The sequence below is a fragment of the Podarcis raffonei genome, chromosome 14 (assembly GCF_027172205.1).
Source record: "Podarcis raffonei isolate rPodRaf1 chromosome 14, rPodRaf1.pri, whole genome shotgun sequence".
Classification (NCBI taxonomy): Eukaryota; Metazoa; Chordata; class Lepidosauria; order Squamata; family Lacertidae; genus Podarcis; species Podarcis raffonei.
In genome coordinates this window covers 39,460,696-39,484,904 of record NC_070615.1, presented here as the reverse complement: position 1 = coordinate 39,484,904, position 24,209 = coordinate 39,460,696, and the positions used below count along the sequence as shown (strand labels likewise).

At 41.8% G+C, this 24,209-nt stretch overlaps 1 protein-coding gene across 1 annotated transcript in view; it reads left to right on the top strand.

The window, feature by feature from the left end:
• Positions 1–24,209, top strand: part of SMG1 (SMG1 nonsense mediated mRNA decay associated PI3K related kinase) — a 72,560-nt gene that overhangs the window by 32,452 nt on the left and 15,899 nt on the right. Inside the window, exons 21-47 of the mRNA XM_053366100.1 lie at positions 2,972–3,168; positions 4,317–4,481; positions 5,250–5,404; positions 6,793–6,938; positions 7,083–7,284; positions 7,813–7,922; positions 8,115–8,262; positions 9,136–9,295; positions 9,884–10,004; positions 10,965–11,213; positions 11,815–12,099; positions 13,126–13,270; positions 14,289–14,424; positions 14,803–15,033; positions 15,156–15,333; positions 15,545–15,706; positions 16,178–16,395; positions 16,579–16,733; positions 17,246–17,468; positions 18,335–18,581; positions 18,702–18,931; positions 20,063–20,311; positions 21,044–21,292; positions 21,533–21,751; positions 22,570–22,760; positions 22,886–23,058; positions 23,918–24,197. Of these exons, the coding sequence (XP_053222075.1) occupies positions 2,972–3,168; positions 4,317–4,481; positions 5,250–5,404; positions 6,793–6,938; positions 7,083–7,284; positions 7,813–7,922; positions 8,115–8,262; positions 9,136–9,295; positions 9,884–10,004; positions 10,965–11,213; positions 11,815–12,099; positions 13,126–13,270; positions 14,289–14,424; positions 14,803–15,033; positions 15,156–15,333; positions 15,545–15,706; positions 16,178–16,395; positions 16,579–16,733; positions 17,246–17,468; positions 18,335–18,581; positions 18,702–18,931; positions 20,063–20,311; positions 21,044–21,292; positions 21,533–21,751; positions 22,570–22,760; positions 22,886–23,058; positions 23,918–24,197 (5,224 nt within the window). The remainder of the gene's footprint in view (positions 1–2,971; positions 3,169–4,316; positions 4,482–5,249; positions 5,405–6,792; positions 6,939–7,082; positions 7,285–7,812; positions 7,923–8,114; positions 8,263–9,135; positions 9,296–9,883; positions 10,005–10,964; positions 11,214–11,814; positions 12,100–13,125; positions 13,271–14,288; positions 14,425–14,802; positions 15,034–15,155; positions 15,334–15,544; positions 15,707–16,177; positions 16,396–16,578; positions 16,734–17,245; positions 17,469–18,334; positions 18,582–18,701; positions 18,932–20,062; positions 20,312–21,043; positions 21,293–21,532; positions 21,752–22,569; positions 22,761–22,885; positions 23,059–23,917; positions 24,198–24,209) is intronic.

The following is a 24,209-nucleotide window of genomic DNA, read 5'->3' as shown; positions in this document are numbered from 1 at the left end:
CAAAAAAAAAAAAAAAAACCACACAAGCTTCCAGATTCTTGCAAACCCCTTCTCAACTGTTCCCCCAGCCACCCAGCACACAGAAATTCAAAACCCCCAATTTTTTTTTTAAAAAAAACAGCATTGCCCAATGGTCACAGAATATCATAAAAATTCAAAAAAAAAAACCACACAAGCTCCCAGATTCTTGCAAACCCCTCCTCAACTGTTCCCCCAGCCACCCAGCACACAGAAATTCAAACCCAGAATTTTTTAAAAAAAAAACAGCAGAGTGCCCCAATGGTCACAAAAAATCATAAAAATGCAGAAAAAAACCACACAAGCTCCCACATTCTTGCAAACCTCTCCCCAACACCAAGTCCTTGAATTCTAAACACCGCAACCCAAAATCCAAAAACCCCCAAAAAAGTTTCAAAAGTTTAACTTGCCAAATGGCTGCAAAAGAAGTTTTGGAAAAGCTTCAAAAATTCAGCAAAGTCTTTAAAAAGCTCAAAAAGGCTACCACACCGCGTGCTATGTGTTGCTCCTCGAAGTCAAGTCGCAACTGCACCTCTTCAAGCAATGCACCCTGGGTATTAACGGTTTTAAGACAAAGGAAACAAACTTGCAAGACATTTTCGTCTTGCGAAGCAAGCCCATAGGGAAATTCGTCTTGCGAAGCAACTCAAAAACGGAAAACTCTTTCGTCTGGCGAGTTTTTCGTCTAGCGAGTTTTTCGTCTTGCGAGGCGTTCGTCTTGCGGGGCACCACTGTATTTCCCCTAATGCTTACCTGTGCTTTTCCTTGCTTATTCCTTCACTGCTGGGCCATACTCCAACTGAAAATAAGTCTTCCAAACCTAAAAAAAACTCAGAAGGCCACCAGTGCCTGATGATCCTCACTGATTCTTCTGAAACATCTCCTAGTCTTCACAGACAATGCCATGATGAAAGTCCATTAGAATGGACAGAACCAGGTCCTTCTAACAGAGAGCCTGAGCACTCCTTTTCTGAGCTGAGAAGTATTTTCTCTTGCTGACATTCCAGCAAATTAAGGATGGGCTCAACTGCACAGCAGGCTCCCAGAGCAGAGCTTGGTTCCAACTGTGAAAGTGGGTCCTCAGCAGCTCCACCTTTAAGCTACTTCAGTCGACCAGGGACTCACCCTCCTAGACCTCTTCACCACGCTGGTCAATGTGGAGCTTCTCTCTCCTCCTGTACCCAGTTTCAGATTTGCAAAGCAGAGGCCATAGATTCCATTACAGCTCCTTGGCATCAGGGTGGTCTGTTCAATTTTATTTCAATCCCTCTCCTGTCTAGAGTTCCTGAGTGGCCCAAGTCCTCCTTATTGCACTTCCCCAGCCCTATCACTTTGGTTTCTGGACCTCCTCCACCTAGACTTGTGGTTCCTGCTGCTCAGACTGAATATTATCTCCTGGGGACCAATACTGCCTGGGTCGACCTAGCCATGTGGACATTGAGTGGAGCTACCTCATCAGCTCACCTCATTACCTCACCATCCTTGCATTTCATAGGCTATCCTCTGAATCTATGAGGCTGCTTGAAGAGCCTTTTGCAGATGAGCAAGGAGAAAAAAGCATTGTTGCCCTGTGTCCTGGCATTAAAGGACTTGTATACTTCCATCAAGTTGGTCTCGACCAAGGCCTCTTACCAGATGCCCTTATATACCAAACTAGTACCCTCTCCTATGTCTTAACAATGATCTAATGGCAAACCCCCGTTTGCATCCACATGTACAGCACTTCTAGGGTGGAGGGGGGTCACTAATGAGACCTTTGAGTGGTGTATCACTTTCTAGCATGGCATCTCCACACCGTTCTGCAGTCCGTGTCCTATTCACCCTATCTCAGTGCATTCTTGTCTTCAAATACACATTTTCCAGGAGCACAGCATTGGACTGACCCTTCATTTGTACCAATGCAAAGTGTTGGTGCTGACCTTTAAAGCCATAAACGGCCTTGGCCCAGTATACCTGAAGGAGCGTCTCCACCCCCATCGCTTAGCCCGGACACTCAAGTCCTCCTCAGAAGGTATTCTGGTGGTTCCCTCACTGCAAAAAGTGAAGTTACAGGGAACCAGGCAGAGGGCCTTCTCAGTAGTGGCACCCTCCTCTTCAGATGTCAAGGAGACAAAGAATTACACAACTTTTAGAAGACATCTGGAGGCAGCCCTGTATTGAGAGATTTTTAACTTGATGTTTTGATTAAGTTTTTAGATATACTGTAAGCCGCCCAGAGTGGCTAGGGAAACCCAGCCAAATGGGTGGGGTATAAATAATAAAATTATTATTATATTATTATTAGGGCTCAAGATTTAGTCTTGCCCTCGTTTTGTCCAGATGTGTCCTACGGAACATCCTGCCTAGCTGGAATGACCACCTTTTATAAAATCTGTTCCCCACTGTTGGTTATGATTTTTTGGGTAGATTGTACCATTGTCTAAATGTATCTCATGCCAACCTGAGAAGGGAACATTGCTTGCTTACTGTGAATGGGTCTTCTAGGTTGGCATAGTGATACATCCACAGCAGCACTTTGGGAGGTTAGGGGTGTTTCCAGTGGCTGTTTCGTATTGACTCATTTCCCACCTCTTCACTCTAGTCTATTTCATCTTCCTCACTCAGATACATGCCCTTCTCGGTCCCCAACCTGATTTCCATCCCCTTGTAGGGAAAGGGATTGTGGGGATTATGTTTTCTTGTTCTCTGTAGTCTGAACTTTCTCCTTTTAGTTTGGCCACAGACGGAACTGGAGGAGGACCCAGAGGGAGACCTCCAACAGTTCAATCAATCACATGTCCTTGCCTTAAGCAAATTATAGGGCACAACCCATCTCATGAATGTATCCATATGCCAACCTGGAAGGTCCATTCATGGTAAGTGATCAGAGCTCCTTTTTGGAAATCATAGTTTTGGTTTGAAAACGTCATTCTCCTATCCTGTACCTTGAAATGTTCTGAATGGATGTTTCCAGGCATCATTAGAAGTCTTGCAGCCCACACCTTAAACCCTGAACAAGATGTCAGCCAGTGGACTACAGCAGACAATGATGAAGGTCATAGTAGTAACCAGCTGAGAGTGGTTCTGCTTCTGCAGTACTTGGAGAATTTGGAGAAACTGATGTACAATGCCTATGAAGGATGTGCTAATGCGCTCACATCTCCACCCAAGGTTTGTGTTCAATAACATAATTGCAGTACCTTGCACTGGGTCTTCAGATTGTTGTGGAACATATCCATAGACCTTGTTTGGATGTAACAGTAAACTGTGGTTTAGCACTATGTGAATGAGCCAGCCTTCTCTGGAGCCTACGTGTTCTCTTTGGGTTCCTGTTTGAATTGTAACCTGTAATGCACAAGTACTGTGTTCTGAACCACAGGCCCAAAAGAAGGCTCATGGGAGTGGTTGGGTGCAGGGATACCAAAGAAGGATGTCAAAACCAGAGTGATCAGTTCTAATGCTTTATTAAGCAAGATGTAGACTTACAGCAAAGCAGCCTACAAGGTCTCCTAGCCTTTACAAGATGTGTAACGGATGCTGCAACAAGGAGATGACTTGTATGCACCCATGCAAATGTACATACATTATTTATATACAAAGTAGCATATGTCACTTTGACCAGAACTGCTCATCGCTTCACCTGAGCAGATGAAGGCATAGGTGGCAGATACCTGTCTTACAGATAGTTCCCCTTTCTGTGCTCAGAGCCGAGCATCCCAAGCCCAGATGTAGCTTTCCCAAACATTTCTCATTAAAGAACATCCTATGTAGCAGCAGTGCTTCATAGCAGCTGTACAGTTCTTAAACAAATTGGAGTTGATGTGTTTACTTGAAACTGTACTTTGGTGGGAAGGAGGCATCCAGGCTTGGTTATCTTCTAGTACTGTCTAGTGTACAGACAAGGATTCTGTGACTTGATCTTTGTATGCTAGATGTGCCTTTCACCGATTCTTCTCCAGTTTCTTCCCTGCTTTTCCGAGGAACAAAACACATCCTCTTGCATTTAATACCTAGCTTGTCAATTGCTTCTTACTCTACCTTTTGCAACTGTCTTTAAATCCTTGAATTACTAGGATGTTGGCTGTTGCAGCTGTATCAAATAGATATAAACATTTAATTTTTCTAATATTTCTGGGTGGTATCAAACTAATTTCTGCTCAGAATAGACCCATTGAAATAAATTGAATGATTATTAAGGTCTGCTAATTTCACTATGTGACTAGAAAAATTGATAAGACTTGATGCAAATAATTTTTCAGTGTGCGGAAGAAATACTGTAAAAACAAGTTGTTTTTTTTTCTCTCTTTCTGCTTATGAAGGTTATCAGGACATTCTTCTATACCAATCGCCAGACTTGCCAAGATTGGTTAACTCGAATTAGACTTTCCATCATGAGGGTTGGATTGTTGGCTGGACAGCCAGCCGTGACTGTAAGGCATGGCTTTGATTTACTGACAGAAATGAAGGCCAATAATATCTCTCAGGTACTGCATTTACATATAATTTCTCCCATAATATTATTGTGTCTGAGTAAACAAGGGTGAGGATGTGGGTGGTGCTGTGGTCTAAACCACAGAGCCTAGGGCCTGCCGTTCAGAAGGTTGGCGGTTCGAATCCCTGCAACAGGGTGAGCTCCCATTGCTCGGTCCCAGTTCCTGCTGATCTAGCAGTTCGAAAGCATGTCAAAGTGCAAGTAGATAAATAGGTACCACTCTGGCGGGAAGGTAAATGGCGTTTCCATGCGCTGCTCTGGTTCGCCAGAAGCGGCTTAGTCATGCTGGCCAAATGACCTGGAAGCTGTCGGTGGACAAACGCCGGCTCCCTCGGCCTATAGAGCAAGATGAGCGCCGCAACCCCAGAGTCATCCACGACTGGACCTAATGGTCAGGATACCTTTACCTTTACATTTGAACAAGGGTGGCTTTAATTCATAGCAAATAGATTTCTTGCAATAATAAAGAATGATCCATCAAAGGAAACCCACACATTCTAATAAATCCAAGTTGTTGTACATGTATTGGCTCCAGAGAAAAATAATTTGTCATTCCTGAATTACAGCTGATTGACTCCATTTTAAGCGATGCTTGTAATGAGTTACTGCAATGGGAAATGTTACGATTGCCCTTCAGAGATTATTGAAAGAGTATACACAGACATGTAAATGAGTTTAAAAGGACTTTGTGGGTCGGTGTAATCTTGTTTCACTCTAGCCTATAAATTGAAGTCTCTTGTTTTCTCCCTCCCACTATTAGGGGAATGAATTGGAAGTAACAATCATGATGGTGGTGGAAGCGCTCTGTGAGCTTCATTGCCCTGAAGCAATCCAAGGAATAGCTGTCTGGTCATCTGCTGTAGTTGGGAGGAGTCTTGCTTGGATTAATTCCGTAGCCCAGCAAGCAGAAGGACGGTAAGTTAGTCCATACATACAACCTACCTAAGAGTATATGTCTGTATTTTATATTTAAGTGAAATGGTATTAACTGCCCCCCCCCCCCAGTCCTGCAGTTGGGTTCTGTGCTTGTACAGAACATTTACAGAACCTGCTAGAAAGCTCTGGTCAGTAAGATCATTTCCCATCCCTCACTTCATACAGAAATATTTGCTCTCTGTGTACATGGCTTGGATGTGTGGGTGGGGACCACATTATGTCTTATTGTATATTCAGTGCTTTTTTTCTGGGGGAATGTTTTCCCTAAACATTTTGTGAATCTTTGTACTTTTGTTACTTTTGTCCATTTACTGTACAGTGGAACCTCGTGTTACGTACCGTCCTCCTTACGAATGCTTCGGGTTACGAGCTCCGCTAACCCGGAAATAGATGCTCCCAGTTGCGAACTTTGCCCCAGGATGTGAGCAGAAGTCGCGCTCCGGCTGTGCGGCAGCAGCGGGAGGCGCCATTAGCGAAAGCGCGCCTCATGTTAAGAACGGTTTCCGGTTACGAATGGACCTCTGGAACGAATTAAGTTCGTAACCGGAGGTACCACTGCATTTATTTTCCCCAATTTGAACTATAAAATGCTGATTTTCTTGAGTCAAAATGAGAATACCCCTAAACATTTTTTTTAGAAAAAAAGCACTGTGTATATTAATTAAGAATCTGGTGCTTCAGTAACTCCAGTATGTTTATGAACACAATTCAAAGTGCTGGTGTTTTACTTCTGAAAAGCCTGTATGGCTTGGGACCTGCGTACATGAAGGAACATACTCTACCACATCAACTTGCGTGTGTAATAAGATCATCTGCCAAGAACCTCCTCTGGATTGCACCTGCAGGAAAAGTCAAGAGGCTTAAGAGATATAAACAAGATATCTTCTTGCATTGCTTCTGCTTTTCCAAGCCTGGCAACAGATCAGAGCAAGAGGAGAGGGAGAGGCTGGTCATACAAAGATGAGATCATCCTTACACACCTCTCAGATACCCTTCTGTCTCTTTGCCTTTTCTGCCAGAGAATCCCAGCTTGGAAAGTAGGAAGGTGCTGCTGCTGTTGCCACACTTCCTTCCTTGTTTTCATTGTCAGGAGGGGGGCATATGAGTCTTCTGTCCCAATCTTAGTGGCACTGACGGAGAGACAGAATTATCTGTGAGCATTATCCTAGTTTCATAAATCTGTCTCCCTTTGCTCTGAAGAAGACACCCAGAAGTAAAGGGAAAATGAGAACAGGGAGGGAATACTTAATTCTGCCATCCACCTGTATGCTTTTTCATTGAAACAACAGCAAAAGCATTTTAGTGAGGGATGCAGTATCTGTATAAACAGAAATGATACCTAACAGCTGACACTAAATCTTTTTAAGGTATGAAAAAGCTGCTGTTGAGTACCAGGAACATATTTGTTCCATGACAGGAGTGGATTGCTGTGTCACAGGATTTGATAAATCTGTTCTGAAGTTGGCCAATTCCAACAGTGGCAATAATGCCAGCCCCAAACACTCTGTAAATGGTAAGTATTACTGGAGGTAGATTGTATTGATTTGAATATGAGATAGTCACCTGTTGGCCTGAGTCTGTCCTTCCTCCGCCTTCAAATGTACCCCACTGCCGACTGAGTGAGGTGTGAAACAATCCTAAATCTTTAATTTCATAGGGGATTCGAGGAAAACAGTACTGTCTAAACCAAGTGACTCTTCACCTGAAGTCATAAATTACCTGGGTAACAAAGCTTGCGAATGCTACATCTCCATTGCTGATTGGTCTGCTGTGCAAGAATGGCAGAATGCGGTCCATGACCTGAAAAAAAACACAAGCAGTGCCTCAGTCAGTTTAAAAGCAGACTTCAACTATATCAAGTAAGTACCACTGACTTCTACAATAGCAAATTGTCACAATAATACATGTCAGCCTGGTAAATGGTGTAGAACAGGAAAAATGGGAAGCGAGAAGTGCAAGATTTTCACAGTTCAGGTAAAAACAGATCACAGCTTTATTTAATTAGAAGACCAGATATTTGGACAGTTTCAAAGCAGGAGCCAGTGCAGGCAGCCCAAGAGAGAAACACAGACTGACTGACTGACCCACATGCAGCTTGCCTAGTCTAGGGAGGAAGATGCTGTTAATGCCTCTGTTCTTTGATCTGACATTCAAACTGAAGGTAGACTTCGTTTTCCATGGCTCTGCCAGTCTAGAAGCAGAATTCAGATCAAAATATTTATGGAAAGTGACTGAAATTCTTCACTCTGCAAATTAAGTGTTTATATTTTGTTGCTTTGGTTAAAGCTTTTTTGACAAATAGGATATTAAATTTATCTGGCTTTCCGTGTTCTGATTTAGAATGGCTATAACATAAAATATGAAAATGTATTAAAACTTCATTGCAGGTCTCTAAGCAGTTTTGGATCTGGGGAGCTGGAAAAATGTACAGAACAACTAGAATTGCTTCCAGGGGAAGACATCAACCTGCTTATTGGAGGAGCCAAAGAAAAAATAGGTATAAGTTGAACACTAATAGATACATGAAGATTCTCAAGTTCTTTAAGCCTTGGAACTCTATTTTAATTTCCATGCTTGTACATGGGTGATGTTACTTCTATGTTTTGTTGATGGGAGGGGAGAAACAGAAAGAAAGACAATATCTGCCAGCAACGACTGATAAATCTATATGTATTGTCAACCTTTGCAGATATGAAGAAGCTTCTTCCCAACATGCTATCTCCTGATCCAAGAGAACTTCAGAAAGCAATTGAGGTTCAGTTATTGAGAAGCTCGATATGTTTGGCAACAGCTATTAACCATATTGAACAGGAACAAAAATGGCAACCTGTTACTGAGTGAGTCTTTCAAAATGCTAATGCAGCACTTCCAAAAATTAGAATAGAGCACAGGAGTTTTCTATAGGCTCTCCTCCCCAGGCAACTGCAGTCCCAGACTGAGTTATATTAAAAGATACATAAAAAGACAGAAACTAAAATCAAGTGCGGTATTACAAAAGGTGCAGCAGCAATATATCAAAATTGGGTGGTTGGAGTAATCGTAATAGTAGTAGTAGTAGTAATAATAATAATAATAGTAGTAACAACAACAATAATAATAGTAATAATAATAAATTTCTTATCCCCCACCCATTTGATTGGGTTGCCCCAGTCACTCCGGGCAGTTTCCAAGAAAAATGCAAATAGAAGGGGGGGGGGAGAGAAACATCATACTTTAAAATCTTCCCAAAACATGGGTTCCTTCAGACCTCTATGAAAAATTATATTGTTTGACATCTTTGACATCTGCTGGGAGGGCATTCCAAGTGTGGGTGCGACTGCCGAAAAGGCCTTCTGCCTGGTTCCCTGTAATTTCACTTCTTGCAGTGAGGGAAGCGCCAGAAGGCCCTCGGAGCTGGACCTTAGGATTAAGTAAAACATCTCACCCTACCCCCTCCAAAAGCTTGCACAACAAAGTGCTGATGGAAGATGTACGATAACAGTGCAGGATGTACCTCTGAGGGGAGAGCATAATTAGCACTGCCTACTGTGTTAAGAAAATGGGGCTTATTTATATCTGACTGGAATGTTAATGCTCAAGATAGAACTTCACACCTTGTTCTCACTTTCATAATTTAAAATACAGGGCATTGCATAATGATTTGTACATACATTTATTTTGTGAAGTATAACTGCTTTAATAATTCTTATCTCATGCAATCTTTATTTCAGGAACCTTGTGAAATACTTGAAACAGACTTCACGAATTGCCATTGGGCCTTTAAGACTTGCTACGCTGACAGTGTCTCAGTCTTTGCCAGTACTGAGTACCCTGCAGCTGTACTGTTCATCTGCTTTGGAAAATACAGTGTCAAATAAGCTTTCTTCAGAGGTATTTTTCTTTTGCATAACCCAAGCGTTTGGTAAATTCACAGGTTTATGTGCATCGACACACACATTCATGTGTGGATTGCCCTGCTATACTGTATATATTGGCACATTGAGGGGAGAAATTCCATCAGCTAGTGGCTCCACATCAGCTGATGTGGAACAGGACCAAAACTGTCAGCAGTAATACTTTCAGAGGGAATAGTAACTTTCTGCCCCTATGCTGGTGTAAATTACACAAAGCCTGCTGTTAGCGTTGTGTTACTGCCTATTAGTGCTGTTGTGAATGGTCACTGTGCTTATCTTGTGTACATTCCACATTAACTGATAAGGCACATGAACTGTGGCATCTGGATTGTATCCATCTAAATTATATTCAAGAGGAGACCCACTGAAATTAACAAGCCTAAGTTATTCATGTATATTAATTTCAGCGGATCTACTCCTGAGTCGGACTAACATTTGATGCAACACAAAAATTTAGTTCAAAGAATCTGTGTAGGAATGTTTTTATTAGAAGGTTAAGGGAAAACCAGAGCATTTTAGGCAACTAAAAGCCCTATCAAGCACTCAACTTTTATGCTTTTTACAGGATTGTCTCATTCCTCTCTTCAGTGAAGCATTGCGTTCATGCAAGCAACATGATGTTAGGCCATGGATGCATGCCTTAAGATATACCATGTACCAGAATCAGTTGCTGGAGAAACTTAAAGGTATAGACATTAAAGTAGAAGCATCTGTGTTCTGTAGGGTTAATTTGCCTCCAATTTGTGTTATTGCTCATTGCCTATGATATTACCTGTTTTGACTTACCTGCCAATTTCAGTATGTGCATGTTCCTCTGACTACAGTGAACTATCAACTTATTCAGAATAATAGGTTTCATCAGAACTACTTTTGGGATTATATTAGCAAAAGATTTCAGATCTTTTCACATTTATGTAAAATGTAAAAAAAAAAAGTCTATAGCAATACTATTTAAAGATAAGGAACTTTAAAAAGACTTTTCTGGACACTTTTGGCTTACCATCATCATCATCATCATCATCATTCCACACCAGTGCACCATCTTAATGTACAGCTGTGTAGCAGAATTTACGAAAGCAGCTTCAAAACTCATACAAAATATACATATGTCAGGGAACTGCCATCTGAGACTAAGGAGGTGAAAGGGCTCATGGAGGGTGAGAGAGACCATTCAGCGGAGGAGGGGACCAGCAGGGGGAGAAGTGGAGTTCCAAGGGAAAGTGAGTCGGAGGGAGGGCTCAGAGACACTTCTAGCGGGAGCAGCGGGGAGATTTCAGGACCTCCTGTAGGGACACCCACTCCTCGGCGGAAACTGTCACGCCGAGAGTCCAGAAGACGCGTTTCCGTTAAGGAGCTTTTATGCTGGAAGAAGTTCCGTAAACGCCCACTGTCCGATTCAACGAGCGATTGATGGAGTCATGTTTAAGGAGCTCCATCACAGACAGAGGTTTGGGGACTTAGCCAAACTCTGAGGGATTAGGATTTTACGCACAAGCAGCTCATCATCCCATCACAACATATAAGATTGACGACATTTCATTCACAATAAATATCAATTACGTACAAAGCCCATACAGTAATCAGTATATAAGTTTAAACAGTTTATTTGATTCAGAGGACATTTCTGGCTTTATATGTACTTTCAGAGCAAAGTATTCCAGTCAGAAGTCATTTAATGGAACTGGGACTGACTGCTGCAAGATTTGCTAGAAAACGTGGGAATGTTGCTTTAGCAACACGGTTGCTTGCTCAATGCAGTGAAGTTCAGCTTGGAAAAACCACAATGGCTCAAGATTTAGTCCAGCACTTTAAAAAACTCTCAACACCAATTCAGATGGATGAGAAATGGGGTCCTGAACTTGAAATTGAAAAAACTAAATTGTTATACACAGCAGGTAAGTCTCATTTACATGTTTGTATTGCAAATCACTGTGAAATTCAGTCAAACTTTAATTTAAATGTTTAGATAAAAAAACTAAATCTGCCTTTTTAAATGTCTGGGTACATGCTAAGGTTTACTATGGGGGTATTAGATCAGAATAAAAAGTTATGTAGGTTTATCAAAGGGTCTATGTATCTAGTGTTAGTCCCACTGAGACTGAAATTAATAGACATGGCTAATTTAGGTCTATTAATTTCAGTGGATCTACTCTGAGTAAAAGAAGGCTCCAACCTTGTGTAACAAGTGGTTTTTTTGACATTGTAAGCCCACGTGCCATTCTTCGAACTATTTCGCAAACTCTTCAGTTTTCGAAAGTGACTTGCTATGGATGGCCAGGATGGGGAAGACCATCTTCTTTTCTTTTTTGAGAAATGCAGATCCAGACCGCTTTGGGGTGATGGGTCTAGTAATGTGTGGGTTCTTGGCTCTTGCCATTAATTAATTCTCCACATATAACTTAGTTGGCAGTAAAAAATCAGCGGTGTTCTCTGAAGCATGCAAAATAAAAACTGATTATGCAACTAAAATGATATTAATTTTACTATTTTTTTCAGGCCAGTCAACCCATGCAATGGAAATGCTGAGCTCATGTGCCATCTGCTTTTGCAAATCTGCCAAAGCTGAATATGCTGTAGCCAAGTCTATTCTTACACTAGCCAAATGGATCCAAGCCGAATGGAAAGAGATTTCAGGGCAGCTGAAGCAAGTCTACAGAGCACGGCAGCAACAAAATCTTGCTGGCCTCTCCACATTATCTAAAAACATCTATAGTTTGATTGACCTGCCATCTGCTAACACCATTGAAGAGGACTATCCTAGGATTGAAAGTGAATCCACAGGTATAAAAGTTCCTCTGTTAGTTTTCTGCTTTGTCTGCATACATGTTTGATATGGTGGTTCCATGCTGTTCAGTAAGAGGCAACATTAATTATAGGCCAGATGTGAACAGCCTGTGGCCCTTGGCAGAAATGTGGCCTCTGCCTAGTTTTTTGCAGCCCTTTGCCTAGTTTTGAAAGTCCTCTGGCAAGAGTTACCTGTCCCATTCGGGTGGGGTGGGGTGTGGAGAGAATGGGGTGATCCTGTCAGTTGTGGTTTCTGCCACAACCATGCAGCCCTTACAGATTGGCCCATTAGATGGTCATACCCTTGAGCAAGTACCACATAGGTTTAAATACCTAGGATTACTAGGATGAAAAGCTTTCATGGAAACCCCACCTGGATACAACCAAGTTATTATCTGCCCACTCTACTGGGCAGCAATTCAGTTTCTTCCATTCGAAGGGGGAGGGCAGTTAATCAATCGAGCCATCAAGATCTATATGTCAAAAATCATTGCACAAGTGCTTTACAGGGCTGAGATCTAGGCATTCTTTATTCATCATGCTAATTCAAATTAAGTATTTGAAGTGTTGGACTATTTGGTCCAGCTAAAGCTAACCTCCCAAGTGTAGACTGTCAAAAACTGGAAATTTCTCTGGAATTGGAGTGAGCAAAACATAGGATCCGCTGGTAGATTGTTAGATGGTTTGCAGCAGATTGGCAATGGTTTCTGGCAAGCAACAACACCCCCCCTCCCCATTGGACTGTTAGAGCTGTATTTTTCATAACTTTGATGTAGTTTTGAACATAAATATGCAGGAGATTGGCTCTTTGGGTAGTTGGCTGTGCTCCTGAGGTACCATTTTGCATTAGGCTATATGTGACTTGGCCACTACTTTTCATTGTTTCTGCTTGGTAGACCTCAGTATTCTAGTAAAAAGCAAAGCAAATCTTGCAAGCCTGAAGTTTAATCATGTGCCCAGAGGATCATGATACCATTGTACCTTTTTGACGCATCCACTTCATGCTTTGTTCTTTCATTGCAGTAAACATTGGTGTTGGAGAACCTGACTTCATCTTGGGACAGCTCTATCGCTTGTCTTCGGCACAAGCACCTGAAGTAGCCAAATCATGGGCAGCACTTGCTAGCTGGGCTTATAGATGGGGACGAAAGGTAGTTGATAATGCCAGGTAAATCTTACTTTTTAAAACCAAAATGGACTCTGAACATGTTTCACATTAAGTGATTTTCCTACCACTATGAAACTTGCCTGGTTAACATTGTGCTCTCCTGTCAAACGAGATGGCTTGCTAATGTATGAACCTTGCTGGCTGAGTAAGATATTCCCATTACTGAAAACCCAGGAGGTATAGATATGCGGCTTACAGTATGGCAGTGACCGAGAGCACAGTGGGTCATTTTGTTCTTCTGATGAGCCATTGGATGCTAGAATTTGAATTCCTCGGATTTATAACAAATAATAAACTAAAGGCTCTCTTTAAAGCTGGCTGTTTGGTGGAAACCGCTGTGCAAAGTTCTTTGCAAGCCCTGTGCAGCAATTAGCTCACAGCCAAAGCTTGCTTTCTGTAGGCATCAGGAAATCCAATTCAGCCTGTCCAGCAGCCTTTGGCTTTTCCACCTGCCAGATGATGGGCGACAGAGCTGAAGCATACTGTCCCTTGCCAATGCACATTAGGGAGCACACTTTAAAGGCTTCCAGTTGTGCATTAGGAGCAGAGTCCTCTTCCTGCTGTTGCTTATGATGTCAGGTGTTGGACAGGTGGGGATGGTTTGGGGAAAACAGCCTCACGGGCCAAGATTCTGCACCTTGGTCTATACTCCCTTTCCATTCCAGATAAAATCACTTACTTTGCCCTTCCATTCCTCTAAAGAACTTTGCAGTTGCTTGCCTTTTCTTCTCTTGCACTGAGAAGAGCCTGATAGTTAAACAGACCATATTTTCTGACTTGGTATTGTGTCTGAATGCAGTCATAGCTTGGAAGTAACTACAGTTGTTGCTGATGACTCTGCAGCACTGAATTGCAATTTACAGTTGCAAGCCTTTGTGCAGAGATGATGTTTTAACCTAAAGCAGCAAGTAATTTAAATGCTAGAGTATTAGAAGTCAATGCACAGTGTAGCAAAGATGTGTTAGCACCATGCTTATTCCTTACTTTCAAAGTTGATAAAATATGTGGTGTTATACAGTCAGGGAGGTGTTCGTCTACTGCCAAGAGAGAAATCTGAAGTTCACAGCCTACTTCCAGAAAACGTTACAGAAGAAGACAGAGAGAAAATCTATGGCATCCTTGGACAGGCAGTGTGCCGGCCAGCTGGGATTCAGGTTAGTATAAATTAACTTTCAGAAGCATTTCATTTGTCAGGGGTAGCTAACATGGTGCTTTCCAGATGCTGTAGACTACAAATTGCATGAGCCCCAGCCAGTATTTTCAGTGATTAGAACTGATTATGTTTAATATGATTGGCAAATGCTACTAATAAGACCAGCATAAATAGGCTAGATAGCATATTAGTTTTTCGAGCTTTGGAAAAAAACAAGCCACCTTTTATAACAGGTTGGTTATTTAAATGTGAGACACCGCTTCAAAGCAAAAACTTGACAAATGATTTATGTATACATGAAGAGGAGTGACTAGTACCATTATTTGTAAGTGTGTATGTGATGGGTAAAATTGTTTATTTTTGTTTAACTTTAATTTAGGACGAAGACATAACTCTTCAGATTTCAGAGAATGAAGATAATGAAGAAGATGATATGGTTGATGTCATCTGGCGGCAGTTGTTGACGAGCTGTCCTTGGCTTTCAGACCTTGATGAAAATTCAACTGAGGGCCTAATCAAAGTGTGGAGAAAAGTTGTAGACAGAATCTTCAGTCTTTATAAACTCTCATGCAGTGCCTATTTTACTTTCCTTAAACTCAATGCTGGTCAGGTATGCCGTATGTTTTGACTAGTGATGTAAGCAAGGTTGTTTTGTTTATGTTTTGTTTTTAAAGTTTTTGGGGCTTGTGGGAGAGCTGTATGTTCAGTGAGGTTGTTTGTTTTCATGTGTAGGTTCCTCTGGATGAAGATGATCCCAGACTGCATCTAAGAAACATTTCAGAACAGAGTACTGATGATGTGATTGTAATGGCAACCTTAAGGCTGCTGAGGCTGCTTGTGAAACATGCTGGAGAACTCCGGCAGTATCTGGAACATGGGCTGGAAACCACTCCGACAGCTCCATGGCGAGGTATGGAAGATCTCAGGCTCTTTTGAGAAGGAACCCCACAAGTTAGGGGCTGCCTCCGTCTCCACTGTTTGGTAGCAGAATAACATTTATTCCAGTTACTTGTAAATGGAGTAAAATTATGTTGCCCTTTAAAAATGAAAAAAAGAGAGAGAGAGAGAGAGGCAAATGTGTTCTGTGGTAAGCTTATTTCTGTGCTTTTATCTTCATAAAGGTATTATTCCTCAACTCTTCTCACGTCTAAATCATCCTGAAGTATATGTTCGTCAGAGCATTTGTAATCTTCTTTGTCGGGTAGCGCAAGATTCTCCTCACCTTATATTATACCCTGCAATTGTGGGTACTATTTCACTTAGCAGCGAATCTCAAGCTTCAGGTATGTTTTGGTAGTCATATTTATATTTGCTCATCCCAATTCCATCCTTCATGTCACATACCATTTCAGAAGATCCTCCAACCCTCATTTAATTTAGCTTTCTTTAACATCTTTACAGTTAAAAATTTCTAGTAGCTGTAGCTGAGCTATCTTACAGATGTGCACTTCCACTGTTGCCAATACCTGGATTTAACTTCAATAGATTAACTGGTTTTACAAAATCTAGAGTTGCCAGACCTCAATTCAGCATAGCTTTCCTGTCTTGTCACGCAGCTGAGTGTGACTGGTATTACTTAAAAACTCTTACAGTATTTTGAGAGTTTCCTTTTGCATGAGCACACAGAGTTTATAGATGTTGTAGTCAAAGGCAAATCGTTATAATGCTGGTCAAAGATACAGTTTTACAGCATCCAGCTGGCCTTTGTGTTTTGACCTAACCTGTTGACCTAATATTTTCTCTTTAAAACCTAGGGAGCAAATTCCCATCAGCAATACCTACCTTTCTGGGTAACATCCAGGGTGAAGAGTTGTTGGGTAGTGAGTGTGATGAGGGAAGTCCCCCTGCTTCTCAAGAGAGCATAAAGGATGAGCCAAAAATGGGCCTAAATGAAGACCAGGCGATGATGCAAGACTGCTACAGCAAGATTGTAGAGAAGTTGTCAGCTGCAAATCCAACAATGGTGTTGCAGGTATAATTGCAGTTCAGCCAGAATTCAGGGATATTTGTGTTTGGAGTCGAATCGAGTGCTTTATGTGTTGTGTACTTACGCAGGAAGAAATCCATTATATTTACTCTGGGAATTACATTTTGAGACTTTTAGAAGTGCAACTGCACAATTAAACATGCACAATTTTTTTTGTTATCAATCCAGGTTCAGATGCTCGTAGCAGAATTGCGCAGAGTTACTGTTCTTTGGGATGAACTTTGGCTTGGAGTGCTTTTGCAACAGCACATGTATGTCCTTAGACGGATTCAGCAGCTGGAAGATGAAGTAAAGAGAGTCCAGAACAACAACACTCTGCGCAAGTATGTTTCCAACAAAGTGTATATGGATATGTGTTGCAAATGGGCAGCCTTTCCTCCTGATAATTAATGGTGCTATTTTTTTAATGGCTATTTTTTTAATCACGTCGTGATTTTTGTAGCCTGAAGAACAATCACATAATGAAAACAGCCCCATAATATTAATTCACCTCTACTTAAGATACTAAAGTGCCACAAAGGGAGTAGTAGAAAGTGTCCGTACTGATGTGGAAAGGGTTTTTTGGATGTTCAGCAAATTATACTCAGTTCCTTTTGTTTCTTACTGTTCAAGGTTTTGGAGAACTCTGGAGACAGAATATCTTGTAGTGTAAATTCTGATTCTAGATAATCTAGGGTGTGTGTGTTTAATGCATTTATTTACATTCTTTTTCATGGTTGGCTTTAAAATAACAAAGTTCCTTTCATTGTTTTTGGTAACAATATCTAGAAATTTCAGCATACTTGAAATGCAAGTGACACTTTTGCCAAAACCTTTATCTCTTTTTTTTTTCAAGAGAGGAAAAAATAGCCATCATGCGTGAAAAGCACACTGCCCTAATGAAGCCCATTGTATTTGCTTTGGAACACGTGAGGAGCATCACTGCGGCTCCTGCTGAAACGCCGCATGAGAAGTGGTTTCAGGACAACTATGGAGATGCAATTGAAAATGCCCTAGAAAAACTAAAGAACCCATCTAATCCTGCAAAGCCTGGAAGCAGCTGGATTCCTTTTAAAGAGGTATAGTACGTCTCTCTTGCCAAGAATACAATAACTTGGAATATTTTTCTCTGCTGTGGAAGAATATAAAAAAAAAAGGGTGCTGCTGTTGTAATTTAGAATATTAATGGTTTTGTGGGTAATGACAAGGTTTAGGTTTTAGAGAATTGAGAAAAAGCAATAGAAAAATGGACTAGAAATATAATTAGTTCTTAAATATGCTACACTAGAGGTTGCTTTCTTTTTTGGCCCATGGGCAAATTTGCAAACTGCCATTGCCACTTCAATCTATATGTTTTTTTCTCTCCCCCACTGGAAAAAATTGGCCCAGTCAGACCAACAGTTTCCTCTGCCAATGTGGTACATGGCTATATGGAGAGGTTTAAGTTTCTCATTCATGTTGCTCAGATTGGCCATATGAAAAGTGGGGAGGGAACAATTTTCATCACATCGCAGGTCTGGGTGGGAGGCTCTGCCTTTCCCACTTCCCATGTTGAGGGTTAAAATAACTCATCCCTTACACATCTCAGCTGCTTTTCATGGATCAGCTGAGGAGCAAGGAGGGGGCGGGCAGGGAATGCTGTGTGGCTACTTTTGGGATGCAGCCCCCAACACCTTTCTGCAGTAGCTAATAAAAACCAAACAGGCACCTTCTAAGATGTCTTCAGTTTTGTGAATTCCTTTGGAATTAGTGGGTTGCATCCAGTTAAGCTCTGTTGGGAGGAGGCTCATTGAAATTTATGGCTCTAATGTAGTCATGTCCATTATTTTCAGAAGGTCTACTCTGAGTAGGATTAGCACTGACTACAACCCAGTATTTTGATAGACTGGAACCATGCAAGGGTCTGGACCTCACCTTCTTCAACCTTGTGTCTTTTAAAAAATAGGTAATGCTCAGTCTTCAACAGAGAGCCCAGAAGCGGGCCAGTTACATTCTGCGCCTCGAGGAAATAAGCCCCTGGCTGGCTGCCATGACTAACACTGAAATAGCTCTCCCTGGAGAAGTGTCTGCCAGAGACACAGTCACAATTCATAGTGTAGGAAGCACCATAACAATTCTGCCTACTAAAACCAAGCCCAAGAAGCTCCTGTTTCTGGGCTCAGATGGGAAAAACTACCCATACCTTTTCAAAGGTGAGAACATTCTGTAACTTCTCCTTGTCCTAAGCAGAAAAATTTTAATGGAGGATATATTGCATTCCCTTTTCCAGTTACGTTACATACTGTCTGGTTTGCGTCTATTTTTCACTGCAGGACTGGAAGACCTGCATCTTGATGAACGGATCATGCAGTTCTTATCCATTGTTAATACAATGTTTGCGACCATAAATCGCCAAGAGACACCCCGTTTCCATGCCAGGCATTACTCTGTTACGCCACTAGGAACACGATCAGGCCTAATTCAATGGGTGGATGGAGCCACTCCTTTATTTGGACTTTATAAAAGGTGGCAGCAGCGAGAAGCAGCTTTACAAGCACAAAAGGTAATGACTACATTATACATGCTGGCACCAGCTGTGAAGTAAACTCTGTAATTTTACATTATAATTCATGGAAATATTAACGGTTACTGAGACAGAATCAAAATTCTGATTAAAATTCTAAGTATATGCTGAAATGTGGTGTCATATAAGGGTTATTTTAAAATTAGTTTGAGGTGCAGAGATTAATTAGAGCACCTGATCATAATAATGAAGTGTGTGTGTGTGAGAGAGAGAGAGAGAGAGAAAGAGAGAGAGAGAGAGAGAGAGAGAGAGAGAGAGAGAGAGAGAGAGAGAAATGTTGTTTGTGTGTTGAACGGTGTGTATGTGTCCTTTTCTCAGCCTGCAGAGCTGTAACTTGGAAGGCTGGGTTTTGGACTGAGGACATCTATGAACTCTGCTCTAGTGTGATAGTAGATCATAGAAACTCATGTCTTTAAAACGTGCGTGTGTTGTTGTATGCACAAGTTCAGACCTGCTCTGTGCAGTGTCTCTTATCTTATGTAGCTTATGCAGATATTGAGGTGCTCTTTTGAAGAAAGCATTTGCTGAGTCTGGAGTTAGAGGCACCTCCCAGTCCTCCTGCTGCCCCAGATGCAGAAATCTGAAAGAGGCAGAAATTCTACATGTACTTTGGTCCTTGGGACGATTTGCTCCTGATTCCAGTACTGCCTATATGGAAAACATGAGCATTACTGCTTTCATTAAGTTAAGCAATGCTGGCTATAGGAGAGTGCATATTCTTGGAGCAGGAAAGGGATGGTGCATACCAGAGCCTAGATGCCATAAGAATCCCGTCTTCTGTCTTGCTGTCCATGTGCAGCACAGATATAGCAGCCATGGGAAATAATAGTTGGAGCAACAGCACTTAATGCAACAGGAGATCTTGGAAAGCAGAGTGGGAAACTGGGAAGCAATATGAGACACCCTCCCCCAGCTAATTCTTCTTAAATTGATTTAGCTTGGAACTGCGAAAGGGTCAGTAGCAATGAGCACCCTATATATTAAATGCAAACACAAAGATTTATTCATCTGTTTCAAACAATCTCCCAACCAGGGTTTAAATATATGATATGTTGATTCCGTCCCAAGATATAATGGAATAGTAGTTGAACTGTGCAAAAACTTTTTTAGGCCCAAGATTCATACCAGACTCCTCAGAATCCTGGAATAGTACCTAGACCTAGTGAACTGTACTACAGTAAGATTGGACCAGCTTTGAAGGCAGTTGGGCTTAGCTTGGATGTATCCCGTCGAGACTGGCCTCTAAATGTAATGAAGTCTGTTTTGGAAGAGTTAATGGAAGTAACACCTCCCAATCTTCTTGCTAAAGAACTTTGGTCATCATGCACTACACCTGATGAGTGGTGGAGAGTCACACAGGTATGTAGAGACCTTTCCTAATAGAATCTTAATGTTTGAGTAGGTTTAGTCTAATATCTCCTTGCCTTATGTACACAAACAACCATGCTTTTCATCTAAATTTGGTGGATTCTTGTAAAAATCCCGAGTGGTTTTTCTGAAGAGTTATTTCAGAATAATTTTAATGGAAGAACAGACCATCTTGTATTATTGCTGTGGATGCCACTTAATTTCGAAAGTAAAATTGGCAGATGTGCTTTCCCACTAGGTAGCGGTCTGTTTTGGGGTCAGGGAGAGGCACAACTTGTTGAGGATCACATGTATACATACATACATACATACATACATACATACATAGCTTCAGGAAAGACACCTGTGATCATTCACATGCTGTTGGAATTGTTAACATCAGCCCCAACCAGCATGGCCAGTGGACAGGGAATTATGGGAGTTGTAGTCCAACAGCACCTGGAGAGCAATAGGTACCTATCCCTCATTTGCTTCTTATATCACATCTGTTAGTCGGACAGTAGAAATAGGAATGTGTCTGTGTTCATTCTTCTCCCTGGCCTGGTGCTTCTCCTTGAGCATAATTAGCCTTTGTGTGGATAAAGGAATATGTGGCTTATAGTTAAGCTATATAATGCCCCCCCAAAAAAAACCTTTTAGTAGTTTTTTATTTAGAGTACACTTTTTTAAATGGTGGGGAAAAGAGATTTATAACGATGATACTTCCTCCCCCCCCCTTCCCAGTCTTATGCAAGATCCACTGCAGTTATGTCCATGGTTGGCTACATTATCGGCCTCGGAGACAGACATCTGGACAACGTTCTTATAGACATGACTACTGGAGAAGTTGTTCACATAGATTATAATGTTTGCTTTGAGAAAGGGAAAAGCCTTCGAGTGCCTGAGAAAGTTCCATTCCGGATGACACAAAATATTGAAACAGCATTTGGAGTAACAGGAGTGGAAGGCGTTTTCAGGCTTTCTTGTGAACAGGTAGGCTATGGGATATTGGGCTTTAAGGAAGTCTTGAATTTCTGTGAACAAAGCTTTTGCTTTATGGGGGGCCTTTTCAGTAGTGGACTTAAGTGTGGAATGCCCTCCCCAGGAAGGCCTGCCGAGTCTTGCCACTAATGCTTTCAGAAGTTGGGTTGAACCTCCCTAACACTGGATTTGGGCTTGGCAGCTAACTGCAAGTGCGCATTTTAAAAGATACATGTAATATGCTTTAAACAGGTTCTGCACATCATGCGGCGAGGACGAGAAACCCTTCTGACATTATTGGAAGCTTTTGTTTATGACCCACTTGTGGACTGGACTGCAGGGGGAGAGGCAGGGTTTGCTGGAGCAGTGTATGGTGGAGGTGGGCAGCAAGCTGAAAACAAGCAAAGCAAGAGAGAGATGGAAAGAGACATCACACGTAGCCTCTTCTCTTCCAGAGTTGCTGAAATAAAGGTATGTTCAGTCCTTTCAAAAATTCGTTTTATATGTATCTGCTTGTTACTTTAGATTTCAGGAACAGTGTGCAAAATTGCTTGCAGGAATTAACTCAAAACAGGTTTTAGATTACAGTATTTCAAGCACGCTTCCATCTTAGTGAATCTGTTTATGCTGTAACTTTAGAAATACACTCACAACATGAGTACTTTAAAAAAAAAAATTCTTACAAAAATGTGATTTTTCGATTGACTTGCCTAAGATCCAGGACAAAGCGCTGCCTTCTGGAAATTCCCCCCAGAAGTCAATCTCACCTTTGAAAACCCAATGTCTGGGAAAATCCGGACATGTGGCAGTCCTAGTCCAGGGGAACTTTTGGTAATCTGAGAAATTGATTGATAATACAAAATACACATTTCACCGAAGGAAAGACTGATAATAGTCAGAACCCCAAAAACAAACAAAAACAGGCAAAACATGCCATCAAAACATAACAGGCAAGAAAGTAGGCAAATCAAAGTAGGCAACCTTCCCAATAAAACATCAGTTTTAAAATGAAATGGAAGCAGGAGGCCTTGATGGGTGGTTAGGTGGTTGTTTGAAGATGCTGTGGTGACCATGAGACCATGCTGGAGACCCAGTTTTTGCCATCCTGTCATTCAAACATTAATTTTGCTCTGAAGTTTTAAAATGTGTGACTTGTGCACCTTTTTATTTGTTTAATACTCAGTCTAATTTAGTGATAACAATACCAGTTTCACTCCACTTGTGATACTGGTAGTGAAAAGTGGTAGCAAGTGTTATTCATAAGTAAGTAACATAAATCTTGTCTACAGGTCAACTGGTTTAAGAACAGGGATGAGATGCTGGCTGTGCTTCCTAAGCTGGATGGCAGTTTAGGGGAATATTTAAATTTGCAAGAGCAGTTGACCGATGTTGAAAAATTGCAAGGGAAATTACTAGAAGAGAGTGCCTACCTGGAAGGAGCAGAAGCCGCGGATCACCCATGTCACACACTGCAGAACAGGTACGAGAAATCTCACTTTACTTTAGATAGTCAAATGCTTTATGGAAATTCAAAACTGCATGTTTCTCTAGAATCTGGAGTTGGGAAAAAAATCACTTAATGTGGCTTCTTCCTTTTTAACACAGATATTCTGAACACACTCAGCTGCAATCTCAGCAGAGAGCAGTACAAGAAGCAATCCAGGTGAAACTGAATGAATTTGAGCAGTGGATATCTCATTACCAAGCTGCTTTCAATAATCTGGAAGCAACTCAGCTCGCAAGTCTTCTTCAGGAAATCAGTACCCAAATGGATCTTGGTAATGAACAAATTAGGTGGTCCTCCCCCCACCCCCACCCCATTGTCCATATTGTGAGGGAGAGCAAGGTGGCAGGTTAGGGCAAGTAAAATGGTGTTGGGGGTGTTTTTGTTTTTACTACAAGGGGTTAACATTTTTATATGTTCAGGATACTTCTTTGTTACAATACTGTACTGGGCAGTCAGCTGCTGAATGTCTGCTGCCTTTGGAATGCATTGCATTGGTATGCAGTGGATATCAGGTTATTCTAGGCCAACCATAGGTAAAGGTAAAGGGACCCCTGACCATTAGGTCCAGTCGCAGACGACTCTGGGGTTGCGGCGCTCATCTTGCTTTATTGGCCGAGGGATCCGGCGTACAGCTTCCAGGTCATGTGGCCAGCATGGCTAAGCCGCTTCTGGCAAACCAGAGCAGCGCACGGAAACGCCATTTACCTTCCCGCCAGAGTGGTCCCTATTTATCTACTTGCAATTTGACATGCTTCCGAACTGCTAGGTTGGCAGGAGCAGGGACCGAGCAATGGGAGCTCACCCCGTCACGGGGATTCGAACTGCCGACCTTCTGATCGGCAAGCCCTAGGCTCTGTGGTTTAACCCATAGTCCCAACCATACTGTGTGCATATTCCTTTAGCTTCAACAAGGGTAGTCAACATGGTGCCCTCCAGATATTGTAGACTACCAGATGTTGTTGACTACCACTCCTATCTCCTCTGATCTGTGGCCTTGCTGACCGGGACTGATGGAAGTTATGGTCTAAAATATGTGCAAGGTTGTTGCTGAACATGTTTTGCCCCTGAACATTTTCCTCCCCTGTAGTTAGGTTTTAACATCTTTCCTTTTTTAATGGTTCATTTTGAAGGTCCCCCAAGTTATGTCCCTGCAACTACCTTCCTTCAGAATGCTGGACAAGCACACTTGATCAGCCAGTGTGAGCAGCTAGAGGGTGAGGTTGGTGCTTTCCTTCAGCAGAGGCGATCTGTTCTGCGTGGATGTCTTGAACAGCTACACAACTATGCTACTGTAGCTCTTCAGTACCCCAAAACAGTGTTTCAGAAACACCGCATTGAGCAGTGGAAGACCTGGATGGAAGAACTGATTGTTAACATGACAATAGAACGCTGTCAGGATCTTTACCGGAAGTAAGTTGTCAG